At 41.5% G+C, this 17,993-nt stretch overlaps 1 protein-coding gene across 2 annotated transcripts in view; it reads right to left on the bottom strand.

Annotated features, from left to right (window-relative positions):
- Positions 1-15,177, bottom strand: part of AP1AR (adaptor related protein complex 1 associated regulatory protein) — a 33,301-nt gene extending 18,124 nt beyond the window's left edge. For both annotated transcript variants that reach the window (XM_074950750.1, XM_074950749.1), the window contains exons 1-4: positions 14,739-15,177; positions 6,601-6,649; positions 4,544-4,570; positions 1,592-1,617 (exon numbers count right to left, since the gene is read on the bottom strand). In XM_074950750.1, the coding sequence (XP_074806851.1) occupies positions 1,592-1,617; positions 4,544-4,570; positions 6,601-6,649; positions 14,739-14,815 (179 nt within the window). In that variant the 5' untranslated portion in view covers positions 14,816-15,177. The remainder of the gene's footprint in view (positions 1-1,591; positions 1,618-4,543; positions 4,571-6,600; positions 6,650-14,738) is intronic.
- Positions 15,178-17,993: the final 2,816 nt, after the last annotated feature.

The raw sequence follows: 17,993 nt of genomic DNA, 5'->3' as shown, positions 1-17,993 counted from the left end.
AAATAAAGGCCACTTGCTTTTAACTTTGCATCAGTAGTTTAAATAAAGTATATGTTTAATAAACTCAAACATCAGCAATCTTGCTGTATATTATACAGATCTACCTTCAATTAATTTACTAACACGCATTTAAGTTTAAAAATATTTTTATGCATAATCACTGAAATATACTTTTAGAAAATATCTACACTGTGAACAAAGTTGAATACCTGTGAGGAAAAGAAAAGCCAAGTGTCATAGCCTTTAAAAGAAGTTGAAACTTTTAAAATTTAGAAGGATACTTCAGAAAAATCTTAAATATCTTGTTCTAGACTACCGAAAAAAAATTGTTGCTTTATACTGATTTATTTGAAGTCCTTCTATTGACTCAGATGCCAACCTTGCTTTGAGATTTTTTAGGGGTGTTTATGAAAAAAATTAAGGATGTTGCCTGGATCAGCTGCCAGTGCCAAAGGTAAATACAGGTAGGGGGTCGAGCCTAGCACTTTGAATGCTTGTGGTGAATTTTAGATACACTTTTGTGAATGTTAGAGCTATAGTGACTGTCCCCCCACCCCACCCAGAAACTGGGACCTTTCCCTTTCCCCACCTCCAGAACCAGTCCAGGACCTCTAACCCTGCCTCCCCACCTCCACGAAACTGGGACCTCTCTACAGCCCTCCTTATTGTATTCTTTACCCTCACTCTCAAGCATGGAGAAGGGGAGGATCAGTCTTGGGAAAGCTACCTAAGGTCCTTAATTACCTTGGCCAAACCTGGGCCTGGACCTGCTTCCTAGGATGATCTTCCTCCATTGCATTCCCTCTCTGTCCTCTTCTGCCACTGCCTCTCTGGCTTTTCGACCCCCGCAGGCTGTGCAGTGAGAGTCTGACAGCAGGCAAACTCCAGTGACTGACTGCGGAGTCTGGGGTGCTAGATTCAATACCCAAGCCACAGGCTGCCACAATTGCACAGAGCACTCTAAAGGTACACTACTCAGGGATAAAAGAGCCATGGCACAGCTGTGGCTGACCCAGGTCAGCTGATTTGGGCCTGTGGGTCTTAAATTGCTATGTAGATGTTTGGGCTGGGGCTGGAGCTCGAGCTCTGGGACCCTCCATCCTCGCCCATTCAAGATCACTGTGTCTTGCTTCCTATCATCCTCACGGCACAGTCTATTCATGTGCCCCAAAGGCAGTGAAGAAGAACATCCCCCTGTGGTTGTGGTGCTATTTGCTGTTTTAGTCAGATCCAAGTGGTTGTGAATGCCACATAAATGTAAACTTTGCAAAACTAGTAGATTTAAGGTGTAGGTTCATCATTTCAGAATTAAATATAAAAATCAGGTGGGTTACAAAAAATTAAGGATTTATTGTTGATTAAATTCCATTAAAAAGTATTTTAAACTATATTAAAATAAATTACCACTACAAGTATTAATATCTTGTAAGTGCACAGTTATCCACTGAAGTTGGGTAACTGTCTGGCATTAGAATTTTCAGGCATCAGTTAAGTGAAAAGTCAGCATGAATTTTGCTGGTCATATGTAACTTGACTGACATGGTGGAAGAGGACATAAGCTACTAAAAAAAGCTCTTGAAACACGTCTTACCTATGACTGCTTCCTGGGCTTTCTCCCTGTTAAATTATAAATAAAATTAATGTAATTAAGATAATCCATTACCTACTTCTTAATATACAAACTAACCAATCTACATTTATTTAAAAAAAAAAAACAAACACCACCACCAAACTTTCATAGACAAAAGTTTAAAGATCAGAAGCAATACACAAATGTAATTAGAGATCCAACAGAATGAGCTACAAGCATCCTCTTTTTCCATCTTCACCTTTCTGAGTAACAGGCAGCTAGTCTCAGCCTGTCTGCACTGTGATAGAATGCTGGCAGCCTGTGAAAGGAGGGTATTTCTTGTATAGGTAGATCACAAGGCAGGTCCTCTCTTATGGTGTCCAGCTTGTTTTGGCCATTAAAGAGTTTGTGGGATTAGGTTTCTCCCCCAACCCTCTTTTCCCTTTTACATGATAGGCAGCAACATGCAGAAACTACATGGGACATATAGAGCAGGCTGATGGGCCATTTGTTAAATAGCACAACTTATTACCACCCTTTGCTCTTTATCCAGGAGTAAAACCTGGGCAACTTTGGTACTGTCCATGGATGAAGAGAGCTCCATAGCTGCTGCCTGAAAAACTTCAGATTCCTGAAGACCTCATGGTGAAGATTCCACTCTTCCTAGTCTGTCAGCTTAGCTAGTCTCCCCTTATGTCACCCTTTTCCCAGACGTGAAGCACTCTTGCTGGAAAAGGGTGTTTTTCAGCCCATGTGAAAAACACATTAGTTTCCCTCTGAAGCGTTTTGGACCTAGGGACCTCCGTGTTTGCTGACATGACTGGCCAACATATTGTCCATCATCATCAGCACATGCTTGTTCGGAAGTGAAGTTGTGAGGCCTATTTTGGTCCTTTGGCATGGTTTGTGGCTTGAGCCAATTTATGTACAAGCAGGGTGAGAGAACTGCATAAAACTTGAATTGGCATTCCCCCACTGTGTTGCCCAGACAGCAACTTTCATGTTTTCATATTCTGGTCTGGCTTGGATACAGCACCAGAATCTTCTACTCTGTACCAACCAGATCAGTGATATGTTTACCTCATTCTGCGTTAGCCTGGGAGGAGGTGACCTCAGCAACTTGGGTCTTTGTTTCAGGTCAGTCTGCACTATAAACTTAACTTGGTATAACGTCATTCAGGGGTGTGAAAAATCCACACTCCTGAGCGACGCAGTTATATTGACCTAACCTCCAGCGTAGACAGCGTTAGGTCAACGGGAGAGCTTCTTCCATCAAAAAAGCTACTGCCTCTCATGGAGGTGGATTAACTATGCCGACGGGAGAAGCTCTTCACTAAAGCACTGCAGCAGCACAGCTGAAACTTTTTAAGTGTAGACTTGCCCTCAGTCACTGAAAGGCACACATTTCTGCCTAGGAATTTCATGAGGGAAGAATTGCATCAGAAGCAAATTTTCTTTTTTTGGCTTCTTCCTTTGCTGTTTGTCCAGCATAACACCTTTCCTGAGGCTGGGCAGTGAAGCCAACTACTGCAGTACCCCAGGAGAGAGATTTGCTCCAGTCAAAATGGTGTACAAGTTTTGTCAAGTTCTAGGGCTACTAGCCCTCAAGAGGCACTAAAGAACCTATTAGATTAATTTTAGAAAGGTCTATAATTCTTTTTTTAAAAACTTGACAAGAAAAAACACTAAGCCATGCCAGAAGCAGTCCATTTTCCAATTTTCCATTTGAGAAAACTGGTGAGCTGTTCAGAAGCCAGTGACTGACACATGCCACATTTTTTTTAAAGAACGTTTTTAAAGCCATTGTGCAAGGACACTTCTAAGCAGCAGTCACAGAACTATCTGCACTTCACAGATGGTTGAAAAATGCCACTTTTGACCTAGTTCCTCAGAACACTTGAACTGTGCTGGTATCCATTATAAACCTACACCTTGTAGATTACTGCTTATGTACAGACATTGGAACCACAAGGGATGCCAATCCTGTTTATTGAAGGTGCAAAAGAGACCAGTAAGGGTTACTATTTAAATTTTGCACTACCAAAATCTGAACAAGTTCATTCTTAGATAGCAAAAACTAGCAGAGCAAGTGTAGTCTGTATGCCCTATATGCAGTAATTTCACTCTTGTGCCATGTCTTCAAATGCATTTTGGGTCACATGGACAGAGTTCACCTCCCTCCAGGTCCCTGAGAAGTTCTATAACTGTACCTCCCGAATGGTATTTATTGTGTCTTTATTTTTATTTTTTTGGAGTTGCCAGGGAGTTGGGAAAAGAGGCTTGTTGACACAGAAATCCTCTCTTTACTACTTTCCTTCAAAAACCTTAAGTTGCAATGAAGCATGGACTGAAAGCAACAAACTGTAGCACTGGTGAACTACTTCCTTGTGTTAGGCTTCAGAAATGAAGGGGAGCATTACCAAAGAGTAACTCCAATGCACACATTCCTAGATGGGACTAAAGACACTGACTACAGCGCTTTTACCAGTTCAAGTTAGAGCTTATAATAGTTCAGGTGCCAAACTCAAATTCTCTGTATAAAAGCATGCTGTACTGCCACTACTCAATTTTGGGGAATGGGGAATGTTTGTGCTTTTATCAAAATGCTTTTATCAAAAAGATTACAGTTAGCCAAGTATTCCTACTCTTATGTAGGATATACCTAAAGACTGAATCTTTTATCATGTATAATTTTTTTCATAATTCCCATTATAATAATCCTGCACTTCCCTTTGCAGCCCCACTTCTCTTCATCCCCCGCAACCAGAGGAATATTATTTACTACTATCCTAGAGGAAGAAAATCAAGCTCTGATAGCGTCAAAGAAATACCAGCAACTCTTCTATGAAGAGACCAATGCAGAAGTTAGCTGTAGCCAGAAGGGTTAGCAAGATGTGGATCTTGGGACTACAAACAGAAGTGTGAAAGTGTGTTGAATTACTGAGTGCTGTACTGTGAAACCCAAGTACTTACCTCATCACTTTCCACTAGATTCTCAAACTGCAAAGAAAAACAACAGAGTATACAAGGTTACTGACAAGCAGACATTGTGATACAAACACCGCACTTCAATGAACACATAAAAATCAGCATAATTACAACAGCTTTACCTATTAGGCATATTTTGTGGAAACGCTGCTCCAATTAAAGCTGAAGACAATAATATTCAATTATCAAATCTTCTACTTTGTGAAGAGCTATTGCTTTTGGAGTGTGACCAGCTTCCCTACAAACATTGCTTGTAAGTTGTTTTCTTCTACACAGAATGTAATAATTAAGAGGATAAGAGTTAGAATAAAAAGTTTTGTTGCATTTGATATTATACAGTGCCCAAGCAACTCTGTTGGGAGGATAATTTATGGTTTTATTAGTTAATGACTGATGAATTCTCTCAGTCATGTATTCTGATATGAATAAGAGCCGTAAAACTATCAGTCACAGGCACTACAGACACGGAAGTACTGTATATTAGTATAAAAGTGCACCAAAGCCAAAAGCTGTAATGCAAACTACCTCTAACACTAAAATATTAAAACAAATGAAATTCATGACATGTTTTCTGAAAAAATATTCAGAGGGCAAAAATGATGAAGTTTATTTTAACTTATAAAAACAAATAAATTGCCTATACAAAAGCTCTAGGCACTGTTGACATCTCTTAAGAAATAAATACAAGCTTTCCTCAGCCAAAGATGGAAAATCCTCTCTTCCAGTTATGGATCCTAACATGGTCCCAGACTCCCCTCCCACAACCTGCCTCCTGAAAAGCTGCAGCATAGATGTACCTCTTCCCCAGAGACACCTTGATTCATCCCTTTCCACTTTGGGGATATACTGTAACAAATTCAGGTGGAATAATCAGTTACTTGAAACAGAAGCCAGGATTCTAAGCAAGAAGACAACTTTGCATATCAAGGAATAAGAGCCCATAAAAACATCAGGGTGCTTTAAAAAGGGATCTAAGCACAGAAGGCTGAATTCAAAATATATGCAGCCTTATAAGTTGCACAAGCCACTGCAGTAGATTGACCTATCACAAAGACCAAAATAAAACCAACAGAAGCCATCCAGCGCTGTTTCCTACATCTTTAGTGGAGTCAATCTACTAGCATCAGTGGGCAGCACAGCCTGTAGGAGTTCCTATAAGGTACAGAATAACTACTATAAATGGGAAGGGAGAAACTGGTCTAAGCCACCTCGGAGGTTAAGAAAAGGACAGAACCGTCTTTCCACTATCAGTCTGCTGCTGCAGGGAACACTCACAGACAGATTTATGCTGCAGAAGGGGAGATTTTTCTGTCCACATAACCTTCTATTTCCCTTGCTGACAACCAAGTAAGGTAGCAATTGTAGCTACTACAAATTTATTCCCAACAATGCCAGGTTCCATCTTTGAGGAAAGAGCTATCCTCAAGTTCTTGGGACAAGGGCATGTGTGCTATATTGACATGTTCTATGAACACACTCAACTCTGTTATTCCCATGAAGCTGACAGATTAGGCAAGTGACAGACTCTGCCCTTAGCTAAACTGATAGTCTTTGATTGTGCAACTATAGAGACGCTTCCTTGCTTGACAGTCAGGATTTTCCTGTCAACACAGAGTACCCTTCACAGTTGGTGGATCTTGAGAGATCAGATCAGATTCTGTGATCCAGCAGACTAAATTAGGATGCATTTATAATGGCAAAAATGTGATACATTTCACTCCCAGTATAGCAGTAGTGGAAGCTGTAGTAAAGTCAGGACTTGAGAATTTTTGCTACTGTCTCATCTGTTGCTGGACAGGGCACAGAAAACTAATACTTTGATTCCTCTATGCATTACAGTTTAGAATACTGACATGCCTAAGTCTTTTTACTTGACCAAGAGAAGTGGCAAGACAATTGCTATTTCATGATTCACTTAGTGCTTTAGTCTGATATAGTGTTAAGAGGTTCCATTTTACGCAAACAATGACAAGTGCCAGAAAGTCTGGTTGGGGTGCAATGTTTAAAAAAGGTTTTCCAGGCTTAGGAAAAAAAGTACTTACCTCTATAGTGAAGTGTTCTCCAGTTGAACATGTTCTAAAATACTTTGATCTAGAAAATAAACCCATAATTTCATTGCAGGTTAGTAGTTCTATAGGTCAAATATCTTCTCAAAATACTCTAAAAATTATTTATGACACAATGAAATCAGGTCTGATAGTTACATCAGTACCATTTTAATTAGAAAATTAGAAGCGGTTCAAGAGCAAAATACTTCAAAAGCCATTGTGAGTTCATTTTAATGTTAAGGCTTAAGCCAATTTATTATCGTCAATTATTAATTGAGCTATATATTAACTGATGCACTATATTACAGGGGAGACAAACTGGAGTGTGAAAAATACTTGCGTCTGAGGATGTAAAAATGTTTTTTTTCAAATTGGAAGGTGTAAAAAGAATTACTCCTTCACTGGGAAAGGAGTTTATGCATCAGGATGCTGATCGCTTTGCATTTGCTGCCATTGAGCATTTTTATTTTTACACTGTGTTAACCAGTTTTAGTACATTTTGCCTATTTCCCTCAAGACAGATGATTCTGGCCAGCCTCTGAAAAACTCATTGCTCATGGTATGTATGACCCATTATGCCTGCTAGCTGTGTTCTATGTAACAAATGCCAGCTTGTAGAGTGTCATTCTTTGACTGTTTACTGATGTAGCTAGGGGGCTAACATTTTATATCCCTTGTTTTTGCAGAAAGATTACTGATTTATCCAAAAAAGCATCAAAAAACAAGTTGGTAAACCAGCACCATTTGACTTGCCAGTTCTCCATGGACCACAGTTTGGGAACCAAATGCATTTTTGGCAGACGGTGGTTGCGCATAGCAACTACAGAAACCCAAGCCTTTCTTTGATTCACTGACTGACTTAAGTATATCTTAAGGAGGTTCTCCACTCCAAAGTAATGAGTCAGGCGAGAATAATTTGAAGTTTATCCAAGACTTTCAACCAAGACTTTTTTTTTTCAGGCTATCACCCCTTAAGTCAGAATATAGGCTCTCAAATAGCAGACCACTGCTGATTTAGGTATGGTTGTATCAATATATTATAAATTCTAGCACAGGCGTAAATAAAAACTACTGTTCTGTCCAGAAATAACTTCCAGGGTAACCCAACCGTGACTGCTCTTATTCATTGTTAGAGGAGCTTTTCTAGACCTTCAGCTCCCAAAATGTTCTGCACCACAGAGAAAGAGCACATGTGCACACACACCACACCTTTAAAAAAGAAATGGTGAAATTAAGAAAAGAAAAATTTAGGCTGACACTAGGAAAACTTCCAGACTGGTGAGATGTACTAGGCTATGGAATGGTCTCCCAGGGTTGTGAGAAAACAGCTATGTTACAGCAAGCCCAATGGACTGTAACAAGTCTGGGAGGGCCCAAAGAAAGCCCAGTTCCTTGAGTGATGTTACTGGATTGGAAAGAACACACAATATGCTGCAGCCCAGAACTCCACATAACCCCACTTTTTTTTTTTTTGCATACAAAAAAAAGTGTAATTGATCCACCCACCCCCACCCCCAGCTCTCACCCATGAGTGCAGCCCTTAAGAGGCAGATTCCTCAGCCAAGTATCAGCAACATAATTGTCATGTTGACCACACTGAAGGCAGAATATTGAAGGAAAACAAATTAATTAGGTTACATGCCTCCATCAGGGTTTGCAGTTAGAAATCAATGGGCCCTAAGTTACTCCAGTGACTTTGAAAATCCTTATACGCCTAACTTTAGCCTTCTGTTTTTGAAATTTTCAGCCTGTATGTTTAAAAAAGTTCACATTAAGTTTAACATTAAAGTCTAAATAACTTTTCATAGTTAACATGGAAGCAATTTTGTTTTGAAGTAAAAGATTTTATGCCACTCAGGAAGTTTTTTTTGTTTAACTAAAAATACAATGTTTGCCTTGATGCTGTAAACACTCAGGCACAAGCTAAACTTTAAGCACAAGCAGGCCGACTGAAGTCAGTGGGACTATTCACGAGCATAGTCATGCACCTGAAGTGTTTCCAGAATCAGCTTCTTAATTTTCAATTTTGATTTCTGCCAATACCAACTTTGCAAAATTCAAGAAACATACCCTACCAGTAGTGGCATTTTAAAAACTGTATTTATGATTCAGTTCATTATTATTTAGTTTGTTAAGTTTTAATCTACAGTTGCAATAGCACAAGTTTCCAAATAATTTTTAAAAAGACTCAGATTAATGATTTGTTTTTACCAAAAAACCAAAAGAAAACAAAAAATCTCCCAAGCCATTTAAATTGCTCCCCCATGTTGCTTTCATTTTCAGCTCACAATAGCAGCATGTTTGAAAACGGTCTCCAGAATGCATACCTCCTGTTTTAAATTGAATAATTGTCTAAAGCAGTGGTTCCCAGACTTGTTCCACCGCTTGTGCAGGGAAAGCCAGCATGTCCCTTGGCCCGCGCCGCTTCCAGCAGCTCCCATTGGCCTGGAGCAGCAAACCGCGGCCAGTGCGAGCAGCGATCGGCCGAACCTCCGGACGGGGCAGGTAAATAAACTGGCCCGGCCCACCAGGGGCTTTCCCTGCACAAGCGGCAGAACAAGTTTGGGAACCACTGGTCTAAAGGGATGGATAAAAAGCAACAGAAGAAGCATCTTGTGTCACTTGGCTCTGTTGCTCCCTCTTATTTACAGAAATGATAAGTGTGGGCCTTATCCTTTGAGGAACTCAGTGCCCTGAAATCCCACTAAGGTTATGGACGACATGAGGGCACTGGGCACCTCTCAGGGTAGGGCCCAGAGTGAACAAGGAAGGAGTGGGGAAAATGTTGCTTTCATCACCCCTTACCATTTGTCTCACTTGAGCTGAAATTAAAGAATAGATTAGTACGTCATTAGTGTGCATATGTATATTATGTTATGATATTCTATATTTAAATATGGATACATTTGATTATTTTCTTGAAAGAACTTTTAAAAGAAAAGGTTACAGTATTGCTTCACTTCTCCATCTCTTGCAGCTCATACAAAATCATGACCTTTTTGACATTACAGGTTAGCCAATTAAACCTTTAAAGTTGACAAAATACTGTATAGGAAAAAGACATACAGGGTTCACATTTACACTCCACAGAAGGAGTAAATAAGCTAAATACAATCCTATTTAAGTACTGATGCAGGGGGGTTTTTATATTAAATTCTTGTTAATAAAATTAGATATGCAAGAACATGGACATATGGAAAGTTATTCAAAAAAATTTAAACTGATTTTGTTTTTTAAATAAGTGATAAAAATGTTTATACTTTAATCTTATCATGGAAATGACAGCAAAAGAATGCCAGGAGCTCCAATTATACTTATTCCCCACAGCTGCCTTTTATGAACGATGTGATCTCTCTAGGAGCAAAGAGAAAAAGCTTATGATTGAGGACAGGGACAAACTAGACCTGACCTATTTTTTAATTACAGCTGGAGGCCACAGACATTAAGTTTTATTTGAAGAGCAATATTAACAGAAATTTGTTTCAGGACACAATTAAAAATGGTAATGTTAAAAAGGACCAAATTCTGTAGCTTAGCAGGCAGCTTAAGCAACCTTTCTTGTTGTTCCCACTGAGAATTCAATTACTACAGTAATTCATATAGTAGACATTTTGCTAAAAAGTTATTTTAAAATTTCATACAATTTGCAATTTTATTTTAAAATTTCATACAATTTGCAATTTCATAAAAAGATAAATTCAAATTAGATTAGTGTCTGTGAAGTGCTTTGCAAGCCTCATATATAAATGCACTAAAGTGCAAAGTAAATAGTATTACAAGAGATCTCTCCAATTTTATAGTTAGAGACCTCACTGCATACAACAATGAAGGTGAAGCACTAATTTCCTCAGAGATGCTGAACCTTCTCCCAGAAGTGATTACTATTACCTTCAACGAGAGCAGCATCAGATCCCATAAGTATGGATCTGTGTACATTAACAGTATGGTTTGGAACCTGGGATTTCTGCCAATTTTATCAGTTAACATTCACTTTACACAGCATTTGCTACAGAGGTCTTCGGAATTCCTAAACCGTCTCAACTTATACCATAATATTCTCTCTCCCCACCCGCAGTTCTATGAAACATCTACAAGATTCACAACTTTCTAACGCCTTTCCCTTTCTCAGTTGCTCATATCTTACTGGAAAAAATAAATCTTTCTAGACTGAAAGCTTTCATGTTGGATATCAGCAGAGAGGTGATTATTTTTAATCTTTGGGCAAAATATTTGTTCAGCATATACTAAAGGCAAATATTTATTAAATATCTATAGAAATATATTAAAGACCTTCCCCCACAGACTACACTTAGATTTTTACAGCTGCTAATTGATTCATATTTGGCTTACGTTGCAGATATCAAGACCCCCAAAAGAACACAAATTTGAACAGTCAGTTTATTAATTTATGAACTTTTTTCTAAATACAAGCACAGTAGAGTTTTTGATCAACCAATAGCCACAGTTGTTCAAAATGTTGATAAAAACATAAAATGTTTTAACTTTTGATCAAGCTAAACTCCAAGTCAGTTTAAAGCTATTGAATTTGGGGGAGTGTGTGCGCGCATGCACAGGTGTGCATGCCCAACCTGTTCTTAAAAAAAAAATAAAAAAATCCAAGGATGGGGATTCCACAACCTCCCTTGGAAGCCTATTCCAGTGCTTAACTATCTTATCGTTAGAACATTTTTCTTAAGATTTAATCTCCCTGACTGCAGATTAAAACACATTATTTCCTGTCCTACCTTCAGTGGCCATGGAAAACAAATGATTAACATGCTCTTAATAATAAATAATAATAATAGCCCTTAACATATTTGAAGACTTATCAGGTCCCCCTTCAGTTTTCTTTTCTCAAGACTAAATGTGTCTAGTTCGTTTTTTTTTAAACCTTTCCTCAGAGGTCAGGTTTTCTAAACTTTTAGTATTTTTGTTACTCTTCTTTGGACTCTCTCCGATTGATTCGTATCTTTTTTGAAGTGTGGTGCCCAGAATTGGACACAGTACTCCAGTTGAAGCCTCACCAGTGCAAAGTACAGTGGGACAATTACTTTCATGGGTAACATACAACACTTGTTAACATGCCCCAAAATGATATTAGCCTTTTCCACAACTGCATCACACTGCTGACTCATTCGTGATCCACTAGAATCCCTCTAGATCCTTTTTGGCAGTACTAGCCAAAGTTATTCATTTCATAGTTATGCATTTTATTTTTCCTTCCTAAGAACAGCACTTCGCACTTGTCTTTACTAAATTTCACCTGGTTTAATTCAAATCAAATCTCCGATTTGTCAAGGTCATTTTGAACCCTAATCTTCTCCTCTGAAGTGCTTGCAACGCCTCCAAACTTGGTGTCATCTGCAAATTTTATAAGCACGCTCTCCCCTCCATTATTCAAGTCACTGATGAAAATACTGAACAGTACTGAATCCAGGACTAACCCCTACGGAGTCCCACTAGATACATCCTCCCAGTTTGACAGCAAACCATTGATAACTACTCTTTGAGCATGGTCTTTCAACCAGTTGTGCACCCACTTTATAGTAATTTCATTACACTTCATTTCCCTGGTTTGCTTATGAGAACATCATGTGGGAACTGTGTCAAAAGCCTTACTAAAAATCAAGATATATCACAATTACTCTTTCTCCGTCCACTTGACCAGTAACCCTGTCGAAGAAGATTTGGCTGATTTGGCATGATTTGTTCTTGCTGACTGGCTATTCCTCATAACCCTATTATCCTCTAGGTGCTTACAAAGTAAGTGTTTAATAATTTGTTCCAGTATCTTCCCAGGTACCAAAGTTAGCCTGACTGGCCTATAATTCCCAGGTCCTCATTGTTCCCCTTTTTAAAGTTAGGTTTGTCCTTCTCCAGTCCTCTGGAAACTCATCCATCCTCCATGAGTTCTCAAAGATAACTGCTAATGGTTCTGAGATTGCTTCAGTTAGTTCCTTAAGTACAAATTTCATCAGGCCTCCCTGACTTGAGTATGTTTAACTTATCTAGATATTCTTTAACCCATTCTTTCCTGACATTGGCTTGCATAAACGTTAATTGTGTTTAGCATCTGTTCATCATTAACCTTTTTCACGAAAACTGAAGCAAAACCGGCATTAAGCACCTCAGCATTCTTGATGTCATCTTGTATTAGGTCTCCTTCCAGCCTTAAGTGGAGGACCTACACTTTCCCTCATCTTTTTCTTGCTCCTAATGTATGTAAAGAAGCTCTTCTTTTTGCCTTTTACGTCCCTTGCTAGGTGTAAGCACTAGTGTAGACAGGCTCTGAGTGCTGGGAGCTAATCCCCTTGTGGAGGTGGATTACCAGGAGCGCTGGGAGAGCTCGCTCACGCACGACCATACTTGCACTTCAAAGTGCTGCCACGGGAGCGTTCCCACAGCAGAGCTTTGAAGTTTCCAGTGTAGGCATACCCCGAATAAAAGTGGTATAACTTGTTGTGCAGAAACTTGTCAGTGTAGACAAGGCCTTATTGTACCTTGGCCTTTTTTTTTGTTCCGAGATGCTTGTGCTATTCTTTTATATGTCTCCTTAGCAATTCATCCCTAGTTCTACTTCTTGTAAGATTCTTTTTTGATTTTCAGTGCATTAAAGAGCTCCTGATATGAAAAATAGTAAAAAGCCAATATGGATCTTTCATTCACATTGGGATAGTTTGCAGTTGTTGTGCCTTTAATACTGTTTCCTTGAGAAACTCACAGCCCTCCTAAACTCCTTTATCACCTGGGATTTTCTTCCCATGGGACCTTACCTAGCAGGTCTTTGAGTTTGTTCTGCCTTTTTGAAGTCCACTGTCCTTATTTTGCTGCTCTCTCCTTAATTTCCTTTGAATCATGAAATCTGTCAAATCATGATCACTTTTACACAAACTACCTTCCACCATCACATTCACAACCAGTTCCTCCCTGCTGGTCAGAATCATGTCTAAAATGGCTGTCTCCCTGGTTACTTCCTCCACTTTCTGAAACAAAAAACTGCCCCCAATGCATTCCAAGAATTTACTGAAAACTAATGGTAGCTGTGCAGTCAAAGGGGCACTTGGGAACTATATGTCAGAATTCTAAATTCACACCCTCTCTGGACACTGCTAAATCACCTTTACCAGAGATTACTTTTATTCCCGGGGTCATAATTACTGCAGGAGAACAAAGGATTTACCTTGTGAAAGTACCAGAAGGATCCAATTCCCAATAGAAAGTTTTCAGTTTAATTTCATAAGTAGCATTAGAGTCCTAGGGCTAATTTACATTAGAAAATAAGATCAACCAAGCTACATTGCTCAAGGGCATGAAGAATACACACCCCTGAGTGGCATAGTTAAGCTGATCTAAGTCCCTGTGTAGATTGTGCTAGGTCGATGGAAGAATTCTTATCGCCTCTTAGGGAGGTGGACTACCTATACCGATGGGCGAAGCCCTCCCATTGGTGCAGGTAACGTCTACAATGAAACACTACAGGGGCACAACTGCAGCATCTCAAATGTAGACAAGCTCCTCAGGCTTTCCACAAGGTTTTGCTAAGACTTCAAGTTGAAACCGTGGGTGTCGAGTTCTCCCATTACCTCTTTAGAGGAAGGAGGAAACCAGCTAGCTCAACAAGCGGGAACCGAGGCTCACACAAGTTAGGTGAGTTTTAGCACCCCTAGGTATGATAGAGGCTTAACAGACCAGCCAGCTGGTGGCCGTAAGAAATGGTTTCACTCAGTGGGATTCTGTCCAGGCTGGAGGCCCTCGGCATGGTGCGGGGTCACCTCCCAGAGCTTCCGCCAGGCCACAGCGACACCTGGCACCTCACCGAGTCCCCTCCCCTCTCCCCCTGCAGCCTCCCTCTACCCTTCCCAGGTACACCCCGCCCGTGCCAGGCCCCGCGTCCTGCCCTGCCAGCGGCACATTTGCCCCCCCGGCTCAACCCGGGGTCGGCCCCACCTCAGGGAGGGAACAGACCAGCCCGCCCAGCGCCCTCCCCTCTACCGGTAAGTCGCCGTGCAGCCGCCAGGCCCTTCCGCCCCGCGGGGTCCCGGGGGTGGGAGTGCGGGGTAACGACCGCGCCAGGGCGGAGCCAGCCCGATGCGGCGCCTCCCCGCCCCAGGGGGCTGCTCCTTCCGCCTTACCCTCCGCCTCGCTGGATCCGCCCTGCTTCTCTCCGCAAGAAGAGGCCGCAGCACCACTGCGCCCAGCAGTTCCCCATCGCATACTGGGGGCGGCCCCAGGCCTCGGCCCGACTACGGGCAGCGGCCGGTACCGACAGTTACCAGCCCGGAATCAAACGGCCCCTCTGCGGCGCGCGCCACCGCCGCCGCCCAGCGGCAGCTGCATCAATGGCCGGGGCGGGGGAAGGGACGGCTCTGCCCCAAGCGACGGCTACGCTCGCTGCGGAGGGGGAAGGAGCGCCCAGCTGGAGCTCCCCTCCGCCAGCCCCATGGCCCCGCAGCTACCGCTCCCCAGGCGCGCAGCCCCTAACAGCGGCCTGGTGCACCCGTCCCCTGAGTGCCGCATGCGACCCGCGGCGGGAGGAGGCGGCGGCAGGTGCGAGCATGCGTAGTAGGGAAAGCCTATTCCCTACGCCCCCACCTGCTCCTCCCCTCTCCTCATCCTATGCAAGGCTGTCCCCTAGCGCCTACCCATCCCCTTCAACTCCGCTCCTGCCTGGATCCAAGCCCGGGGACTGTCCGCCTCCCTGCTCCCTTCCCAGTCCCTTGGACCCTCTCAGGCGCTTTCCCCGCCTCCCTTGCGGAGGCAGCACTCTTACCCCAAGCTAGGGTTGGTAACTCTCCAGGATTGTCCTGGAATCTCCAGGAATTAAAGATGAATCTTTAATTAGAGATTGTGTCATGTAGTGAAACCTCCAGAAATACATCCAACCAAAACCGGCAGCGCTACTCCAAGCCTTCAACAAATCATGAGTTAGGGCACGAGACAGGCCTAAAACCACCATAAGACTTTTAAAAAAATAAAATACATTTGGCCTTCCTTCAGGTTAGCTGAGTTCATGGTTTCAAGCTTTCTCTCTCCAAGGCTAAGGGCAAGAACCCTTTTGAAATGAAAAAAGAGGAGAGTCTCAAACGCCACATTGTGAGAGGTGCACTAAAACTGCAAGAATCGACAACGATGCTAAGGTGACCTTCCTAAGTTTTAAGGAAATAAAGATCTACTACAAAAAATGCATCTTTAAGAGACTATACCCTGGATGCTTTATTCATAGTACAAAATCACACTTAGTGAATGAACTTTTACGTTGTTGCATTGAATCATAGAATCATAGAATATCAGGGTTGGAAGGGACCTCAGGAGATCATCTAGTCCAATCCTCTGCTCAAAGCAGGACCAATCCCCAATTTTTTGCCCCAGATCCCTAAATGGCCCCGTCAAGAATTGAACTCACAACCCTGGCTTGCTGAGACTCCAAGTTGGATAAAGGTCATAGGACAGCCGCCATCAAATATGGAATGTCACTTACACAAGGGGTGGTCACAGCATTTGGGATTGTCCTGATCACCAGTGGTTGGTAATCCTAGTCTAAAGCATTCCCCTGAGAGTGCCTGGGTTTCAAGATGAAGCCTCAGCTATACTGTGCCAGTCAATTGCAGATGAAAGTGTGTGTGTGGGGTGGGGAAGGAAAATGTAGCAGAAAGGGTCTCTCTGGTAGCACAGGCCTCACCTATTGAATGCTTCACAGATCAGGACCACTGCCTAGGACTTGATCCAAACGTGGAAGAGAGTCCAATGTAGGTTGCAGAGTACTGGTACTTTCTTTGGATTTAGCAGGCTGACTTCTCTGGCGTAGACAAACTGCAGTTTTTGTGTGGTCTTAGTTTTAATCTCAGGTAGAGGAGTAGTTAAGCCTGGAGGTAACGGGCTGGGTCATTATGACTAAAGCACTGCTGCACAGGGTGCTGTTCTCTTGTGAGGTGAAGCTGGAAGAAGGCAAGCTTACTGATGTTGCAAATAAGCATCCAGGAGAAATGAAGAATCCAACACTACCCCAAGGCTGTATGCTACTTTGAGCACTGATTGGCAAATGCCATTAATTATATAATTACAAAACCAAAATTAAAATAGTTGTATATGTTTGTCACCCTTTAGGTCAGGGCCCTAGTTTCTTATGTATTCATGCAGCACTTTGCATGATGGGGACTCAATTCTGATTATGGCTTCTCTGCTATGAGGCTATGATACATGTTATTTCTCCAGCATGCTTTCTCCTTCCCAATAGTACCTCCTATATCTTTCCCAGATTTGACTCTAACATGCTGTCATTCCTAGGTACCACTAGGGTGACCAGACGACCCAATATTAGGGGCTTTGTCTTATATACATAACTATACTTCCCCTCGTCCTGATTTTTCACAGGTGAAATATCTGCCGGGGAAACAGCAGCTGTCCATCGTGATGCTTTGGCATCTGTCAGAGAGAAACAAAGAAACCAGCTTATTACAACACTGACAAGCCCTACAAGGTCCTGGATACAGTGCAGCAACACCGCATTTAAGTATGTGGCAATTCTTCAAAAAGGGCCATAATTCTGGAGTTTAATGCATCCAACCTAGACATTCCCACATCATATATAATTTGAAAGCTCATTTTGTTTACATTTAGACCGCTTGGTAATAGTGACCATAATATATATATATATAATTAAATTTAACATCCCTGTGGCAGGGAAAACACCACAGCGGCCCCACAGTGTAGCATTTAATTTCAGAAAGGGGAACTATACATGAGGAGGTTAGTTAAACAGAAATTAAAAGGTACAGCACCAAAAGTAAAATCCCTGCAAGCTGCATAGAAACTTTTTAAAGACACCATAATAGCGGCTCAATGCTTAAATGTATCCCCGAAATTAAAAAACATAGTATGAGACCCAAAAAAGAGCCACCATGGCTAAACAAAGAATAAAAGAAGCAGTGAGAGGCAAAAAGGCATCCTTTAAAAAGGGGAAGTTAAATCCTAATGAGGAAAATAGAAAGGAGCATAAATTCTGGCAAATGAAGCGTAAAAATATAATTAGGAAGGCCAAAAAAAGAATTTGAAGGACAGCTAGCCAAAGACTCAAAAAGTAATAGAACATCTTTTTTTCAAGTACATCAGAAGCAGGAAGCCTGCTAAACAACCAGTGGGGCCACTGGATGATCCAGATGATAAAGGAGCACTCAAGGACGATAAGGCCGTTGCGGAGAAACTAAATGAATTCTTTGCATTGGTCTTCACAGTTAAGGATGTGAGGGAGATTCCAAAATGTGAGCCATTCTTTTTAGGTGATAAATATGAGGAACTGTCCCAGATTGAGGTGTATTAGAGGAGGATTTGGAACAAATTGAAAACTAAACAGTTATAAGTCACCAGGACCAGATGGTATTCACCCAAGA

The sequence above is a fragment of the Natator depressus genome, chromosome 4 (genome assembly GCF_965152275.1).
Source record: "Natator depressus isolate rNatDep1 chromosome 4, rNatDep2.hap1, whole genome shotgun sequence".
NCBI lineage: Eukaryota > Metazoa > Chordata > Testudines > Cheloniidae > Natator > Natator depressus.
This window is presented reverse-complemented; position numbering and strand designations above follow the sequence as displayed.